Genomic DNA, 15,795 nt, shown 5'->3' with positions numbered 1-15,795 from the left:
AATGCATTGTGCTGTGTAAGATAATATGCTAAAACTCTTAGTGGAGATGGCCTCTAAAACATTTTATGTGTCTAGTATTTAGGCATCTTGTAGATAAAATGTATGGATGAATAATCAGATGAGGATTCAATGATCAGAAGTACTGTTGCTGTCTCTCCATCTCTTTCTGTTAGAAATAGGTCTCCATCAGATAGGTCTGTGTTTGAATTTTAGATGTACTACCAACCACACTATGTGACCTAGGTCAGGTCTAAGTTTTCATGTCAATATTTTTACTGATGGGTGGCAGTAATACCTACGACATAGGGACATAAGGATTACGTGAAATAATTCATGTTAAGACCTTTTCATGGTTCCTGGCCAGAGTACACATAGAATAGCTATTTCTGTTATCATTAGTTTCACACAAGTCTTTTAAACTGAAGAATTATCACCTTTCACCTCTTAAATTTATATTGAATCTATACATACATCATGTTTTTTATTGAAATATTTGAAATCCTTACTCTACAATCCAATGGAAATTCTGCAAATGTTTAAAGTTTTGGACTCCATGACAAAATCGTATAGATAGAATAGTGGTTTTAAATATGGCTTGGGGATTACAAATGGTCCACATGGATTCTTGGGAATGAATCAAGCTGCGAACTCCTATAGCAATAATATTTCTATTACCATAGCATTTGTGCCTAAGTTTCTGGTGTGGATTAATAAATTATTATTGTTGTTAAATGGATGCCTGGTTTTCTTATTTGGTAGCTCATCAAAAGCTTATTAAAAACTTCCTATTCATTTTGTTGATTTCAGTGGTTGGGGATAAATGGCCCAGGAGGCTCTTTGCCCTGCTAAAGTGGATCATGAACAATATGGGATATTTAATTCAATTGAGTTCAGCAAGCACAATGCATTCAAAATATGCAAAAAGCATTGTGCTACAAATTGTGGCAATATCAAGGGACATCCCCTGTGGTGGCCATCTGTTGTTCGGTACCCAGGATCCATTTTTATTCTCTTTGGGGAACTACAGCGTTGGCCCACTCCAAGCTATGTGATTTGGGTAGAATTGGCCCCTTACCCAGGTCTGGGGGTGGAATGGCTTTGCTTGGCTTAAGGTAGTCAGCATAGCCCTTTCCTACGGCCATGGTATTAGATTTATGAGTGGGCATGTAACTCATGAATCTTGAACGGGCTTCTGAAAAAAAATGAAGTCTCCTCTGTCTTTGCTGTGGGAACTTCTGGAAAAGACACTTTCTCTTTCCCTGGGCCTATAGTTAGGATGTAAGGTCTAGGAGAGCCTGCAGATGTTTTGGGGGAGAACGCCACACAGATTTTGAAGATGAAGCTGACACCATGGGTTTGGAGTTGGTCTGACTTGGATTCAAATCCAAGCTCTGTCACTTTCTAGTTTGGTAAGATATTTGAGCCTGTTTGTGCCTCCATTTTCTCACCTATAAAATGTGACTAATGCCCTTACTCTCTCCTCCTTAAAGCTATATGGTACTGGCTTTTAATTGTAACAGAATTAACATCACTAATTGGATTTGTGCCCATCTAGCCAATGCACTTTCATAAAATCTAGAAAATGTTCATGTAATTCATATGGTTCCGATATTTAACCCGTGTCTCTAGAATCTTCTAGTGACAAATTATGTCATATTGAATCATGTGAAACTGAGCCAAGTTTATCATTACTTAGGGTAGAAATTCTGTTTTGTTACAGTAGTTTTACCCAAGTTTTACTTCTCTAAGAAGAACATAAGACACACTTAACATTTTAAGCATAGCTACATAAAAAAGCCCAGTTCGTTATACCGTTTTCATAGTTATTTTAGCCCTCTAATATAGCACTGTAATAACATTTTGTACTTGCTACAAACATAAGCACACTAGTTTCTATCATTTTTGCCCTTAGTTTGTAAAGATGGAATTTAGAAAGCAAATGCATTTAGGGATGAAATAGTGAAATCTATGGAGTGTGTATAGAATTATTAAAGATGTTTGTTTTATTTAGCCATTAGTAATTGCTGCTTGTTTTATTTAGAAATGACATTGGGTGCCAATACTGTATTTTAATGATTTTGAGTTTATCTCCTATTTAAAATTCTTTGTCATTTAGTCTATAGGTGTACAGATTTGTTTGTTTCCTGCTGTTTGGTATTGATCATTTTGATGTGTGATAGGAGGAAGAAGTAGTTATCTAATTTTCACTGAACAGTCTTCCCTAAGGTATCACATATATTCATTCTATATCTTCTATCAGTCAGCCATAGATTGTGAAAAACTTTGATAGAAACTTTAAATTCAGAGCCCCTGAATTAGTCAGTTTTCACTCAGTAATGCTGTGGTAACAAAAGACCTCCAAAATCTCGGTGTTTCACAAAAACCAAGCTTTAATTCTTGTTCCATATATATATACATATATATATCTGCCAGTTAATAGTGCCTTTGCTCCTGTCTCAGGTATCTTTTTTTACCCCAGAATGCAGACAGAAGGAGCAGCTTTCATCTGGGATGTGCCATTCTCCTCACTGAGGGCAGGAGAGTGAAGCGACTAGGAGGCTTCTTTTTTCTTTTTAAGTTCTGGGGTACATGTGTAGGACGTGCAGGTTTATTAATATAGGTGAATGTGTGCCATGGTGGTTTGTTGCACCTATCAACCCATTACCTAGGTATTAAGTCCAGCATGCATTAGCTATTTTTCCCAATGTTCTCACTCCCTGTACTCCATCCCACAATAGGCCCTAGTGTGTGTTATTCCCCTCCCTGTGTCCATGTGTTCTCATTGTTCAGTTCCCACTCATAAGTGAGAACATGTAGTATTTGATTTACTGTTTCTGCATTAGTTTGCTGAGGATAATGACTTCCAGCTCCATCCATGACCCTGCAAAGGACATGATCTCGTTCCTTTTTATAGCTGCATAGTATTCCATGGTGTATATGTACCACATTTTCTTAGAGACAACGCCAAATCTTGCAATGGTCCTTAAAGCTCCTGCTCAATTGTGACTGTATATCATGCATATTCCCATTCCATTGGCCAGAGAAAGTCTCTTGGCCAAGTCCAGGGTCAGTGTCTTTGACTGAGATATTGCAGTTTACAAGGCAATGGGTGGGCATAAGTTTTGAGAGGAAGTAATGGAACATATGTCATAGGTCTGTTTTGGACAGGGCTACTGGTATATTTTTCTCTTACGCCATATTCTTCTGCTGTTTTTTCCTCCAAAAACTCCCTTCCTTGCTTCTCTCATCCACGCCTCCATTATTTCCTCTGTACTCTTGGCTGCCAAGTAGACCCATGGAGCCTACTCTACTTTTCTGTCCAGCCTGATGTAGGATCTTTATGATATAGGACCTAAGTTATTGCTTTACTAAAAACTGGAGCTGTCTGATGTTATAAGGAATAGCTCTGCTCTGAGCCAAGTAGGCTTGATATTTACTGAAGTCATATCCACTTTGTTTTATTCCTGGTAATTTGGCTTGAAGTGAAATATTAAATAAACCAGATACTTATTGCTTATGCCCACTAAATATATGTCCAGAGCCCTTAAATAACTACCTTTGTCTTATAGTGCTTTATGGAACATAGAGCAATTTTACCACCATTATCTCATATGATGGTTACAAGAAGCCTGGTGATGCCAATATTATTGTGATTCCCATTTTACAGGACAAAAATATGAAGTAGCTTATTCAGGATCAAAAGGCTGGTGAGCTTTATAGCCAGCATTCAAGCCAGGGTATGTAATGATAGCCACTTCTTGTTATTGACAAATAAATCACCTGCTTTAAGCATATATTGAATAATGCATAATGTAATAAATACCCTGGTTTTTTTTTTTTTAAATAATTACAGAATAAGATGTTGACTTGTTTCACTGAAAATATTCAGCTTAAAATTTTTGGAAATGTCTTCTTAGTTTTGAATGATCTGATGACTAAATTTCAGTTTATATAAAACTTTCCCTCATAAAACAATCATTACACAGTTTGGGCACTATGCTTACTGGAGTATAAAACCCCACTGCAGTAAACGGTGTGTTATGTGGTTACTCAAAGTGGCCTACTATGCTTTATCTCCACTGCCCTGTCCCAGTCTAAGCCACTGTCACCTCTTGCCCAGAATGTGGCAGTAGTCCTTTCAACAGTCCTCTGTACCTTTTCTGACCTCCTCCAAGCCTTTCCTCAAGCTGAGCCTAGTGACATTTTCAACTGTGAATGTGACTTTGTCTGACTTCCCTATCCTCACCCAAAGTCCTTAATACGAGTCTTAATACAAGTTGGCACCCATTTTTCCCATCCCAGCTTCCCAGGGAAGCCAGCTGTGAACCCCAGACCATGATAACTAGCCCATTTTAGTCTACTGTAGCTGGCAACTCACCTCTGTATCCCACCCATTGCCACGCCTGGATTTTCCCCTGAAAATACCACTTGAAGCTGACTGAGGTGCATTGTTTCTTCCTGCCGCTGACTTTACCAGGTTAGATGACAGTGGTTTTCATGAAAGTCCTCCCTCACTCACTCACATTAGTCACCTTCACAAGGAAACACCCAGTGATTAGAGAGAAAGCAACCACCATGTCAACCATGCGTCAAAGCAACCATATTCAAAACAAGTTGTTTCTGGAAAAGAGTATACCTCATGTTTTGGAGTATAAATGTTCTCTGTGATAATTACTAAAAGAAATCAAGGTACTCAAGTCTGAGTGCCTGTTCATGCTGCTGCAAAAACAATGGGAACAGTTTGGATTTTAAGGCAATCCAATTTCTAAGGACCAGAAGCGGTCTATGCTTATGGCTGCTTATTGCTAGTTGGGTTCTTATACAACTGGAGTGTCCTACGTTTCATGTTGAATTGAACATAATGGGCCTGTGATAGGCACCTCTCCACTAAACAACAAAAGTCTCTGTATAAACTCAGTATTTTAGAAGTCAAAGTAGACAGGACACTTTGCTTGTGGCTTGTCCTCAGGTTTCAGTACAGCAAGTGGCTCTCAGCACACCACCCAACAGGGCAGGCAGCTGGCTCTCTAGAGATCATGATAATTTATTGTGCCCGTGGATTTTGATGCAGTGGGGTCTGGGCTCTCTCACAAGGCCAACAGAGAAGGTTTAATTTGAGCCAGATCTCAGGAGACACAGTCCGGAGAGGATGGGTCATGTGCCTTCAGTTATCACTTGGAGTTGCACTTTGCCCCTTGTTCCTCTTTCTCTCAACTAGTAGCTGAGTTTTAATTTTTTTCCCTGAAAATTTATTCTAAGACACTGTTTTCCTTTTCTTCCTGGAATTCACAGAATGAAGATGGAGGCCCATACATACCTTGGTTAAAAGTTGGAAGATCATAGAGTGTCCCGCTGTCTGTTTTGGGTCCTGGCAGGAAGCCTCCTAGTCATTGTAAACGAACAGATGTTTCATCTATTTTTGTCTTCTCTTCTTTGTTCTCTACCTGAGAATGTCCTTCCCTCATTTTCAGGCTACTGAAATCTTCTAAAGCTGCCTTAAAGTTTCTTCTTTATAGGAAACTTCCTAGTTTCTTCCCTTAGTCAGAATTAATGCTGATTTATGTTATTTCATGGAATTATACTTTGTACTTTCATTTAGTGCTGTGACTGTGTTCTTTTTAAAGTTATTGTTTACCTATTTTTTTTCTCCTCCAAATTATACAATCCTTAAGGATAGTACTGGAATTTCCTCATCTTCCTATTGTCCGCATTGCCCAGCATGAAGTTTTGGTCTAGTAGGAAGTCCATACATTTGTTGAATTAATTTGGATCTGTAAGGCATATTCTTCCACAAAAAGGACATTGCACAATAACAATATTCTCCATAAACAAATTGACACTCAGAATGAACTGTTGTGATGTTCCTTTATCTGCCTTCTATGAATTTGCAGTTTCCTTACCACTTCAGGCCAACACACTGAGTTTCCCAGAACAACTGTTTTCTCTTCTCCATGACTCTGAGTTCTGGAAAAATCAGCCATTCCATGGACCTATTTATCTTGCATAGTGCATACAATAGAAGATTATGTGATAAGAGTAGAAAGCTAGGTTTCCTTTTGGGTAGGGCTAGACTATTTCCTGTTCAGGGATTAAGACTTCTGAAATCAGAATCAATTTTCTAAAACATACCGCATTAAATTGAACCCATAGACACCTTTTTCTGTCTGTAAGTCTTTTTATTTTAATGGTAGAAAATGTTGTAAGATTATTTCATTATCTTCTTATTCTTAACTGTTTGGGGGAAGAATCAAATCAGAAGAGACTGAGATTGGAGTCTGTTTATCAAATTCTCTATAGAATAGATGATCCGCGCCAATACCACAGCAGTCAACGTCTGTTGTCTGTGCTAGGAGACCACAGTAGTAATTACACACAGGTTAAGTGGCTTAAAAAACTTGATTGGTTTTGAAAATTGGGTGTGGAAGATAGAAAGGAACCTGAGGATTTTTATAATATTTTTGTGATATAATAGACTGTAGCCAAAAGAGTTACTTTATAATGAGTATTTTTAGCTTCAGTCCCACATTCTCTTCAGAAATTAGCTATTACAATCCTTTTCATTACTCTAACAGAGTCTGATGACTCCTATTCTAGAGGGAAACACCCCTCCCAACTCCCTTATTAAGAGATTGGGACCTAGTGTGATAACAGCACCCTGATCGATGAGCAAGATTCTTGTAGATTAAGGAAAAGAATTGCTGACAACTTAGGCAGACTTTTATATACCTATTTGTTTTCCTTCCTAATTCCTCTTAAAATGAAAATGCCGAGATTTTCTTTTGATATATGTTACATTTGTGAAACAAGATAACAATGCAGTTAATGGGAAGAACATGACCCCTGGATTCAGATATCCAATAGTTACAAATCTCAGCTTCAGCATCTAGCAGTTACGTGAAATTTCTTCTTTGCACCTCAGTCTCCTCATGATAACTACTTTGCAGAGTTGCTGTGAATATTAGTGTAAACAATGGACATTCAAATATAGCTATTATTATTATTATCATCAATTATTCTGACCTATAGAAATACTTCCTTGGAAGTATACATTTCTGGAGAGTGAACAGGGATGGGGTATTATACTTTATTTTTTCGGTTTCTCTTCGTTCATTCAGTGGGTTGTGGGTATGTGTTTGTGTGTGTGTGTTTCACATATTGTGTGCTAGGCACTATTTCAGGCACTTGGAACTTACATTATTGTAGGGGTACAACTGGAAACTGATAAATGCTGTAAAAAAATTAAACAAGCTAAGAGGGATAGGATGTTGGGAGTGAGTTGCAATTATTAATAGGGAAGTTAGAGTGGGCCTTATTGTGACTATGACACTGGTTTTGTGTTCTTAGAGGTTTTCCTGAACTATCTTTTGGAACGGGAGGATGGGGAAAAGGGTGATGAGAGGTAAGAGTAAGAGCTTGCTGATTTGTAGGCAAGCATGAATATTCCCTTTGGTGTAAGGTGTCAAAACACAAACTGATATAGAAGAGTAAAATTTTCTAGGTGGTCTAGTTTTATTTTACTCCATTTGAGCAAAAATCTTCTTTAAGTATTTTGTACACACCTGCCTTCCCAAACAATGGCTATGAATACAGTGGCCCACCTTGTCTGTGACTGCTGGAGGAAGTCATCACCATGACTCAATTTGTTATGGGACTTTCATGAAGCAAGTCCCTCAGGGCCAAAAGAGATGCTGTCATCTATTTGTCCTATGCAACGGCCTGAGCCTGCAGTCATTGTGAGTTCTACCCACATGTGGCTATTTAAATGTACATACAAATTAATTGAAATTAAATGACATTAAAAATTCAGATTCTTAGTCACTCTAGTCACATTTCAAGTGGTCAATAGCCACATGTGGCTAATGGCTACTGTGTTAGCACAGATATCAAACATTTCTATCACTGCAGAAAGCTCTTTCAGTGTTAGTTATTTTATATGTTTCTGACTCCAACATTGTTTTTTGTGGTACTGTTGTCAGTTTTCAGACCTTACTTCCTCTTTTTGATTTGTTATTTCTCATAGCTGATAGGTTTAAATGCCAGATGTAGGATTTTGTGTAAAGTAAGGGTAACCATGCTTTAAGAGATCAGAAGCACTTTCTTGTGTTCAAATTTTTGTACTTGGAATTTTTATTTCTATTCTGAGTGCCCCAAGGCCTCTTTTGCTTGGTTATTGTTCTGCAGCTGTACTGTAGGTGTAAGGGAATCAGACTGCTGGGTTCCTATGGGAGAAGGGCTATCAAACTTTAAAGGTAAAATTGAACATTCATGGAAATGCTTTAGATCCAGTCATCAGTCTCTTATTTAGAGCAGCACAACTCAAGGGGTGCTTAACGACCAACTGGCTACATGTACTCCAGGCACTGGGTTAGTCCCTTGACACACAAACAAAAATGAACATGGACCCAAATTGAGGAAATTACAGTTTAAGGGGTAGAGAGAGTTTCATTAATTCAGTTCCCAGATATGTCCCAGGTACCCTGAAAATCCAGAGGAGGGCAGTACCTGATCCAGGCTTCCCTGATGTTACAGGAGACAAGAGGCCAGGGAATGCTCCCTAAAGAAGTGATTCTTGAATGGAATCTTGAGGGATACATAGGCACTGGTCACATGATGAAGATGGGAAAAGGAGGTCAACAAAATATGGTGTACTACAGCATGAACACAGACACTGAAGAGTGAAATGGCATGGCGTGAGAGTGGGAACTTTCAAGTTTATTATTGATAAAGTCTAAAATAGAAGGGAGTAGGCCAGGCATGGTGGCTCACACCTGTAATCCTAGCACTTTGGGAGGTCGAGGTGGGCAGATCACCTGAAATCAGGAGTTCAAGACCAGCCTGGCCAACATAGTGAAACCCCATTTCTACTAAAAATACAAAAAATAGCTGGGTATGGTGGAGGGCACCTGTAATCCCAGCTACTCAGGAGTCTGAGACCAGAGAACCGTTTGAACCTGGGAGGCGGAGGTTGCAATGAGCCAAGATTGCACCACTGCATGCCAGCCTGGATGACAGAGCAAGGCTCTGTTTCAATAAATAAAATAAAATAGCATAAAATAAATAAAATAAAATAGAAAGGACTCACAAAAAATAAAAGTAAAATAGATGGGAGCCAGTGTTACAGGTAGGCAGACTTTGGATGTGGAAATGATGGGTTTTCAGCAGAGGTGGAAATGGGGAAGAGGGATCGGTGATGGTGCCAGGGGCAGATCTGACTCTTCAGTAGTTTGACTTGTTCACTCTGGCAGCTCTGTGAAGGTAAAAGGGAGCCAGGCTGAAGGCTGGGACACCAGTGGTATGGGAGGGCCAGAGAGTAGAGACCTGTTACAGTTCAAAAGAGAGGTAATGAGGGCCTGCTGTGAGAGCGTAAGGGGGTTGAACAGAGTTCATGATTTCAATTGGTATTGATTTCTAAGGAGCAAAATTATCAGTATTGGGGGATTGATTAGATGTGGGGGATAAAGGAGACAGAGGAATCAGAGATGACTGTGAGTTTTCAGCAAAACAGATTAATTTAAACTCTTCTTCCAAGTTCACAGTGATAGGTTTTGACCTATAGCTGCTGCTAGTGATTTGCATTGGCAACTGTGGTGTCTAGGTTAGCACTTTAGGACTCCACGCTCTTGTTTGTTTAAAAAAAAAAAAAAAAAAACTTGAATGGAAGCATAGACCGTAATGAAGTACCACCCTCATATGACTTTAATTTCACAGTGGCCTATGAAAATTTATAGAAATTTGGCTTCATTTCTATTGGCTCCAATCCAGATGCCAAAATTACCCCATTGTTGCCACATCCCTTGAGTGGACCATCGAACCTGTTATTCATTAGGAACAGCTGAAAACCATCAGCCAAGTTCCCATACTATGCCAACAATAACACCAGTCAAATTTCAAGGTAACTGCAGGTTTCAGAAATGTATGAATCTCAAAATCTGTCTAGCCAAACTCTTATTTGTATTTTTATGCATGCATATTATATGAAAAAGCTAGTGGTTTCCATAATTATACATTGCTTCTTTTAGACTATAAATTTAGTTCTCAGTGTTGGTGAAGACATACCTATAGATCTGTAGCCAATCACTTTAAAGTGAAAATAGAAATTCAGTCTGGATCATGGTACCAGGGGAGTAGCCAGCCCAAAGGGCCCATTATGATGAGGCCTATATTGAAAGCAAAAATTCTTGCATACCTGTAGTGCATTTTAAAAGGATTTTCCAAGTAACAGTTAACATTTGTTAAGCTTTCAGAAAAACTTAGTTCTCTAGCTTTTAATATTAAGGAAATATGGAAATATATGTTGATACTTTGTTTTTTACTGACATACTTCATGATTGCATGGCTAAAGTCACAAAACATTAGGCGCCTACCACTACTTTCTTTTAGATATATTTAGCCACTGCCTCTGGCCTTTGTTGCCAAGTATTTTTTCCTTGTTACTCTAACTACTCCATCAATTTGGATCTTCAATGGTCTGGCACATTTTGAATGATTTCTTGGAAGATGTGAAACCCTGTTCCGTAATCAGGAAGATGTGGGCAAGTGTTATGGTATAAGAAACGAAGGGACATCTCTTCTAACCAAGACAACAGGATTATAGCGCCATTACACAACATCTTCAAAATTTTTATTTGAAAAATAATGATGTGTTTGGTGATGAACAAGTACCGTAAATTGGGAGGCATAGGAAGTTTCCACTCTTCAAACATGTTTTTATACAAAGGAGGAGGGAAAGCTTACTTTTTGTGGTTCTTGAGAGAGGTTACATTAACCATTTGTTAAAAGTTTGATTTATGAAGAACATTGGCTTCTAAGAGTATTCTTCACACACTGGCATCATTTGTGTGATGTTGTTGTAGGTTGTTTAGCAACATATCAAAATAGTTTTATAAAAAGATTAATATGTGTTTCATTAATCCTAAGGAGAGCTTTCTGAAATGCATTTTAAAAAATAAATGATTAGCATCATTCTGTGAAATGTGTGACTTCTCAGGGTGGGAAAGAATTAAAAAAGAAGCTATCGTTTCAAGCAGTTTGTGATTTAATACCAGTTGGTCTAGTGAGTTGAAAAACCATACGATTTGTATGTTGTATTATTTTAAATGCATTTTCACTCTCTTGGGAAGTTGGCTAACCCCACAATCTCTTTCCCATGCTAAATGGCTCTAAAACTTTGATCTTCTCATGCCAGTTTGCCAGATGTAGCAGAAAGAGCATGTGTGTGACCTTTCATGTGCCAATTGAGCCTGGCTGATGGGAAACTGTAAGTTAATCTTGCATGACTTTTATTTCTAGGCATTACAGCAGAAGTTCTGGTGGTGACCTCTTTTGATGAACTGCAGAGAAGGGCCTCAGAAGCAAGAGGGAAGATTGTTGTTTATAACCAACCTTACATCAACTACTCGAGGACGGTGCAATACCGAACGCAGGGAGCGGTGGAAGCTGCCAAGGTCGGGGCTGTGGCATCTCTCATTCGATCCGTGGCCTCCCTCTCCATCTACAGGTTTGTCATAATGATCATTTGAACTCCTTTCAAAAACAAGGGTTTTCCTTGAAGGAAAAGTCCTTATGAAATAAAAACAAACCATTCAAATGAAAATACTTATTATTCATGGAGTTTCCCCCCGCCCCCCGATCCCCACCACCCATTCCACGTTTGGTCATTTGTTTGTAATGTCTTCTTGGGCTTTTCTGGATTCCAAGCATCATTTGTGCATTCCTTTAAAAAGCTTTAAAGCTTTCCACATCCACAGTGATCCCATTACATTCCTTATATAACTAATATATTATGTATTTTTGTTGGAGGAAGAACTGAGTTCATGTCTGCATTTCATCAGAGATTCCTAATGACTTCAGAGGGAGCCAGGCTGTTTTCCATGTTGCTAGAGAAGTAGAGTAAAAAGAAAGTGGGTGACATGATGGGGGCCATCTATGGTATAGTGAAGAGTTAGGGAATTAGAGTACCTTGGATACAGACTTGGCTCTGCTCCTGAACAACTATGTGGTCTTAGGAATGTTTCTTAAACTTCTCTAGGCCTCATAATTGTCTTCTATTAATCAGGGATAAAGAATAATAATAAATGTACAAAATAATTTTAAGATTAAATGAGGTCAACTTGAAAAAGATACTTAACTATCTGTAAATGATTATCTACAAAGGTCCCTATAAATATTTGGTAATATTGTTTGAGTGTAACATAGGAGTTATCTTTTTCTTTGTAGTCTTGATTGAGGTAATGCCAAAGAACTTCATTGGCCCTTAGTCCTAAGATGAAATTCAGTATTATTCGAGTGGATAAAAAGTCTAAAAACTGAGATGTAGATGTTCAACCTAGTTTAATAGCTATTGTGGCAGTGTCAAACGTTAAGGATAAAATATTTGGGAAATGTGGGGAAAAGAAGCATAACTTAAGTGTTATAGCCTGGTCTAAGATTTTTTTTAAATGCAAAAATAATAGCAGATGGGGTTTATTTGGATCTCAAGATTGGATTTCTGAAATCTATTGGAAAGGGAAGTTTACTTATTCTGCACAATTGCTGTTTGGAACTGGAGACACAGCTGCTTGACCTTAATTAGCACCCTACACCCCTGAAAATAAAAATAACTGGGGAACATATGTCAGCAGCTAGGAAATCCTGTCATAGGGTAGTTGTACAAAAGTGCAGAGAAAAGGAAAGAGACATTTTCCTTATACAAGGGTAAGATATCTTCCCAGGGGAGGAGGATGGGGCATGTTAAAACTACTTGTTAGAAGTTATATGACTAGTTATACTGATGTCATAGTGCTAAAAATAATGTTCTTTGCGGGGTCTTCGAGGTTTCAAGACTAGTGAAATAATGATTGGACCATATTCTTTTGGATGATTAAACTTCCCAGGAGGGAAGTCCTAAAATGGCTAGCTTACTTCCCATAATACCTCCATCACCCCTTGGAATAACATACTCAGCAAGCTGTGGCCATTCACCGTGATTTCACTGGTCATGAGACTTAAATTATGGAGCTGGTCTGTTGCTTTGTGAAACTGGGTGATGGCCAGAAACCTTTATTTAAGAACTGCTACTCATAAGACTAATAAATTCCCAAATGACTTAATGCCCAGTCATTTGCCAGGATTCATTGGCATTTTTTTTTTTCCTGGCATAATGAAGACATCTGGAAACCCAAGCTACAAATTAGGCGTACCAGAAGAATTGTCCAGCAAGGGACTTCAGAATCTGTTTCTAGCCTCTAAGACTGATTATAATGTTTTGCTGATTTTATAGCCAATCCATATTTCACTGGACTCTTAACTTGTATAACTCTATTCTTTCAACATTTATAAATACATAACAACTTTGGACTTTACATAGTACTTTAGATTCTTTCACATGTTACTTTATTTGCTCCGACAACAATTCAGTGGCTCATGTAGTCATTATTGCCCTATTTTATTGATAGGGAAAATAAAAGTTCAGACAATTAGACATATTAACATATTTAAGTCTTGCATCCCGAGAAAAACTAAAATAAAGCGAGATAAACTAGGTTTGTCTACTTCTAGCTTATCATTTTCAGAACTAAGTTTTTTTTATGAGTATTCTATATTCCTACCTCTGATTCCTCATCTTTCATTCATTCTTCAGACTATTATAGCCAGGCTTTTGCCAATACTGAAACAGGACTTGTTAAGGTCACACATAGCTGCCGACTTGTCAAATTTAATGGACATTTTTCAGGTCATCATCTTACTTCGCTTTTCTGAAGCACTCGCCTCCATCAACTCCGTTTTCAGTATTTCTTCTCTTTGGCTTCCATGTCTTCTTTCTCATGTTTTCTCTCTCTTTCTTGTTTGCTGTCACTCTCACGCTTATACCTTTTCACTCTCTTCTCTGTTCCTTCCCTATATCTCTGACTTCTCACTGTGACTGTTTGACCTGAGTATCCTCATCATGCTCCTATGAATGTGGTTCATGCTTGTGAAGATGTGACTTCAACCACAATTGACATTGTGGCCTTTTCCAAACCCCCCTCTCCCATCCACACCACTGCTGTGAACTCTAGGCCTATATATTCACCTGCCTGTGGATTCTTCTTTGGGATGTTCCATAGCTATTCCAGTTTCAATTTTTTTTTTCAAAATTGACCTCATTCTTCATCTTCTAAGTCAAAGGTCCTTTATTGCTTTCTCCTCTTCCCGTGTCCGTCATTTCTAATAGTTACTGAGTCTCTTAGGTTCTGCTCTTTATCAATCATTTCAACAGTTACACATGGAGCAGCTCCATTTCCCAGAGCGACTCCATATTCCAGCAGTCAGGAATCGCTAACACTTTTCCCATGCACCACATTTCCTCAAAGTTTTGTGACTTTGCATATGCTTTCTCCTCTGCAACCCTCCATTTTCCTTCTCACTGCCACATACTTACGAGTTTTTTCCTCTGGGGAGCCCTCCCTGATATCCACTTGCAGCTCGGGCTAGTTACCTCTTATTTGGTATTTCCACATACATCATCCTTTGCATGCTCTGCATCATAATGTCTTGGAAGTATTAATAGTTGTGGTTCGTGCTTTGGTAGACTAACTGTTGTAACAAATAGCTTCAAATCTCAGTCACTTCACACAATAGGAGTCTCTTGCATGTTCACATAATAGTTTCAAGGGGGTGGTCAGAATGTGGCCTTCTGCTCCTTTCCATCTGTGGCTCTGTCATTTTTGAGATCCGAGTTCTCTGCAGAGTCTTCTGCATTCATCTGGCACATAAAGGGATAGAGAGAGAAAGTCGATAACCTCGAGGGAGATTTTCCATGGTTATCCATATCTAGGCCTGGATATGGCACACTTCACTTCTGCTGACATTTTACTGGGCAGAATGCTATTACATGGAGGCTAGGAAGTTTGGCCTATCTTTATGTCCAGGGTGAAAGGAAAGTGAATTTGGTGAAATACTGCCCAATTGCCTGTCTCCACATTAGACTCTTAAATTCCAGAAAGACATTGGTTACTTGTATTTTTTAACCTCTGGGTTCCTATCATCTAATATAATGTTTGATACATGGTAATAACTTAGGAAATGTCTACTGAAGGAATGAACTTGTCTGAGGATGTAGAGCAAATCATGGCAGGGCTCTTACAACAAACCAGCTGACCCAGTTCCTGGTGCTCTTTGTCCAAACTGTGTAACCTATGTGTAGTAAGTTTAAAACAACTTGAACTTTTAGGGTACTTTGCTCTGTATTTGGAGGAAAATATTCAGATGCCTGATATGCCAGATTATATATTTTCTTCTGCCACAACACTTATGAACAAAGATGTTTTGAGTTGTTGATTAAGGAAAATAGCTCCCTTCTCTCTGAAAAGCATTTCACTTCTATGGGAGTGGGTGATACTGGATTTCATCTAAAAATATTATAGAAGTCAGCAACACTAGAGAATATAATATATATATATGAGACTATATATATTTTTTATATATATATGTGTGTGTGTATATATATATAAAAAATAATTTGTTGCTGCTTGGATTCAAAATTTGAGAATCCCCTGGAGGGTAGTTTGATGTGACCAGTTTGATTGGACACTTTTTGGTGCAATCATTAATATCATCAGCCGTTTTGGATCTGCAACAGTCACATGGTTACATGACAGATGTCCTGAAAAAATGTCCATTGCTTGTTGTCAGCATCGTCTCCAGGTTCATTATTGTTGCTGTTATTAGTGTTCTTGGGCTCAACTTTACTTTTAGGAGATCCTCCCTTTATTAATGCTTTTCTAATGACACTCCTTTCCATCACCATTATCAGCTGAGATGCCCCCCATTAGAGCT

The 15,795-nt window shown here is 38.4% G+C and overlaps 1 protein-coding gene across 3 annotated transcripts in view; it reads left to right on the top strand.

Moving 5' to 3' along the window:
• LOC105476099 (carboxypeptidase Q) overlaps positions 1 to 15,795 on the top strand; it is a 494,234-nt gene that overhangs the window by 174,570 nt on the left and 303,869 nt on the right. For all 3 annotated transcript variants that reach the window (XM_011731752.3, XM_071067973.1, XM_011731754.3), the window contains exon 3: positions 11,290 to 11,497. In XM_011731752.3, the coding sequence (XP_011730054.2) occupies positions 11,290 to 11,497 (208 nt within the window). The remainder of the gene's footprint in view (positions 1 to 11,289; positions 11,498 to 15,795) is intronic.

This window comes from Macaca nemestrina, chromosome 8, assembly GCF_043159975.1.
Source record: "Macaca nemestrina isolate mMacNem1 chromosome 8, mMacNem.hap1, whole genome shotgun sequence".
In the NCBI taxonomy this organism is placed as follows: domain Eukaryota; kingdom Metazoa; phylum Chordata; class Mammalia; order Primates; family Cercopithecidae; genus Macaca; species Macaca nemestrina.
The sequence above is the reverse complement of the archived record's forward strand: the minus strand, read 5'-3'. Positions and strand labels throughout refer to the sequence as shown.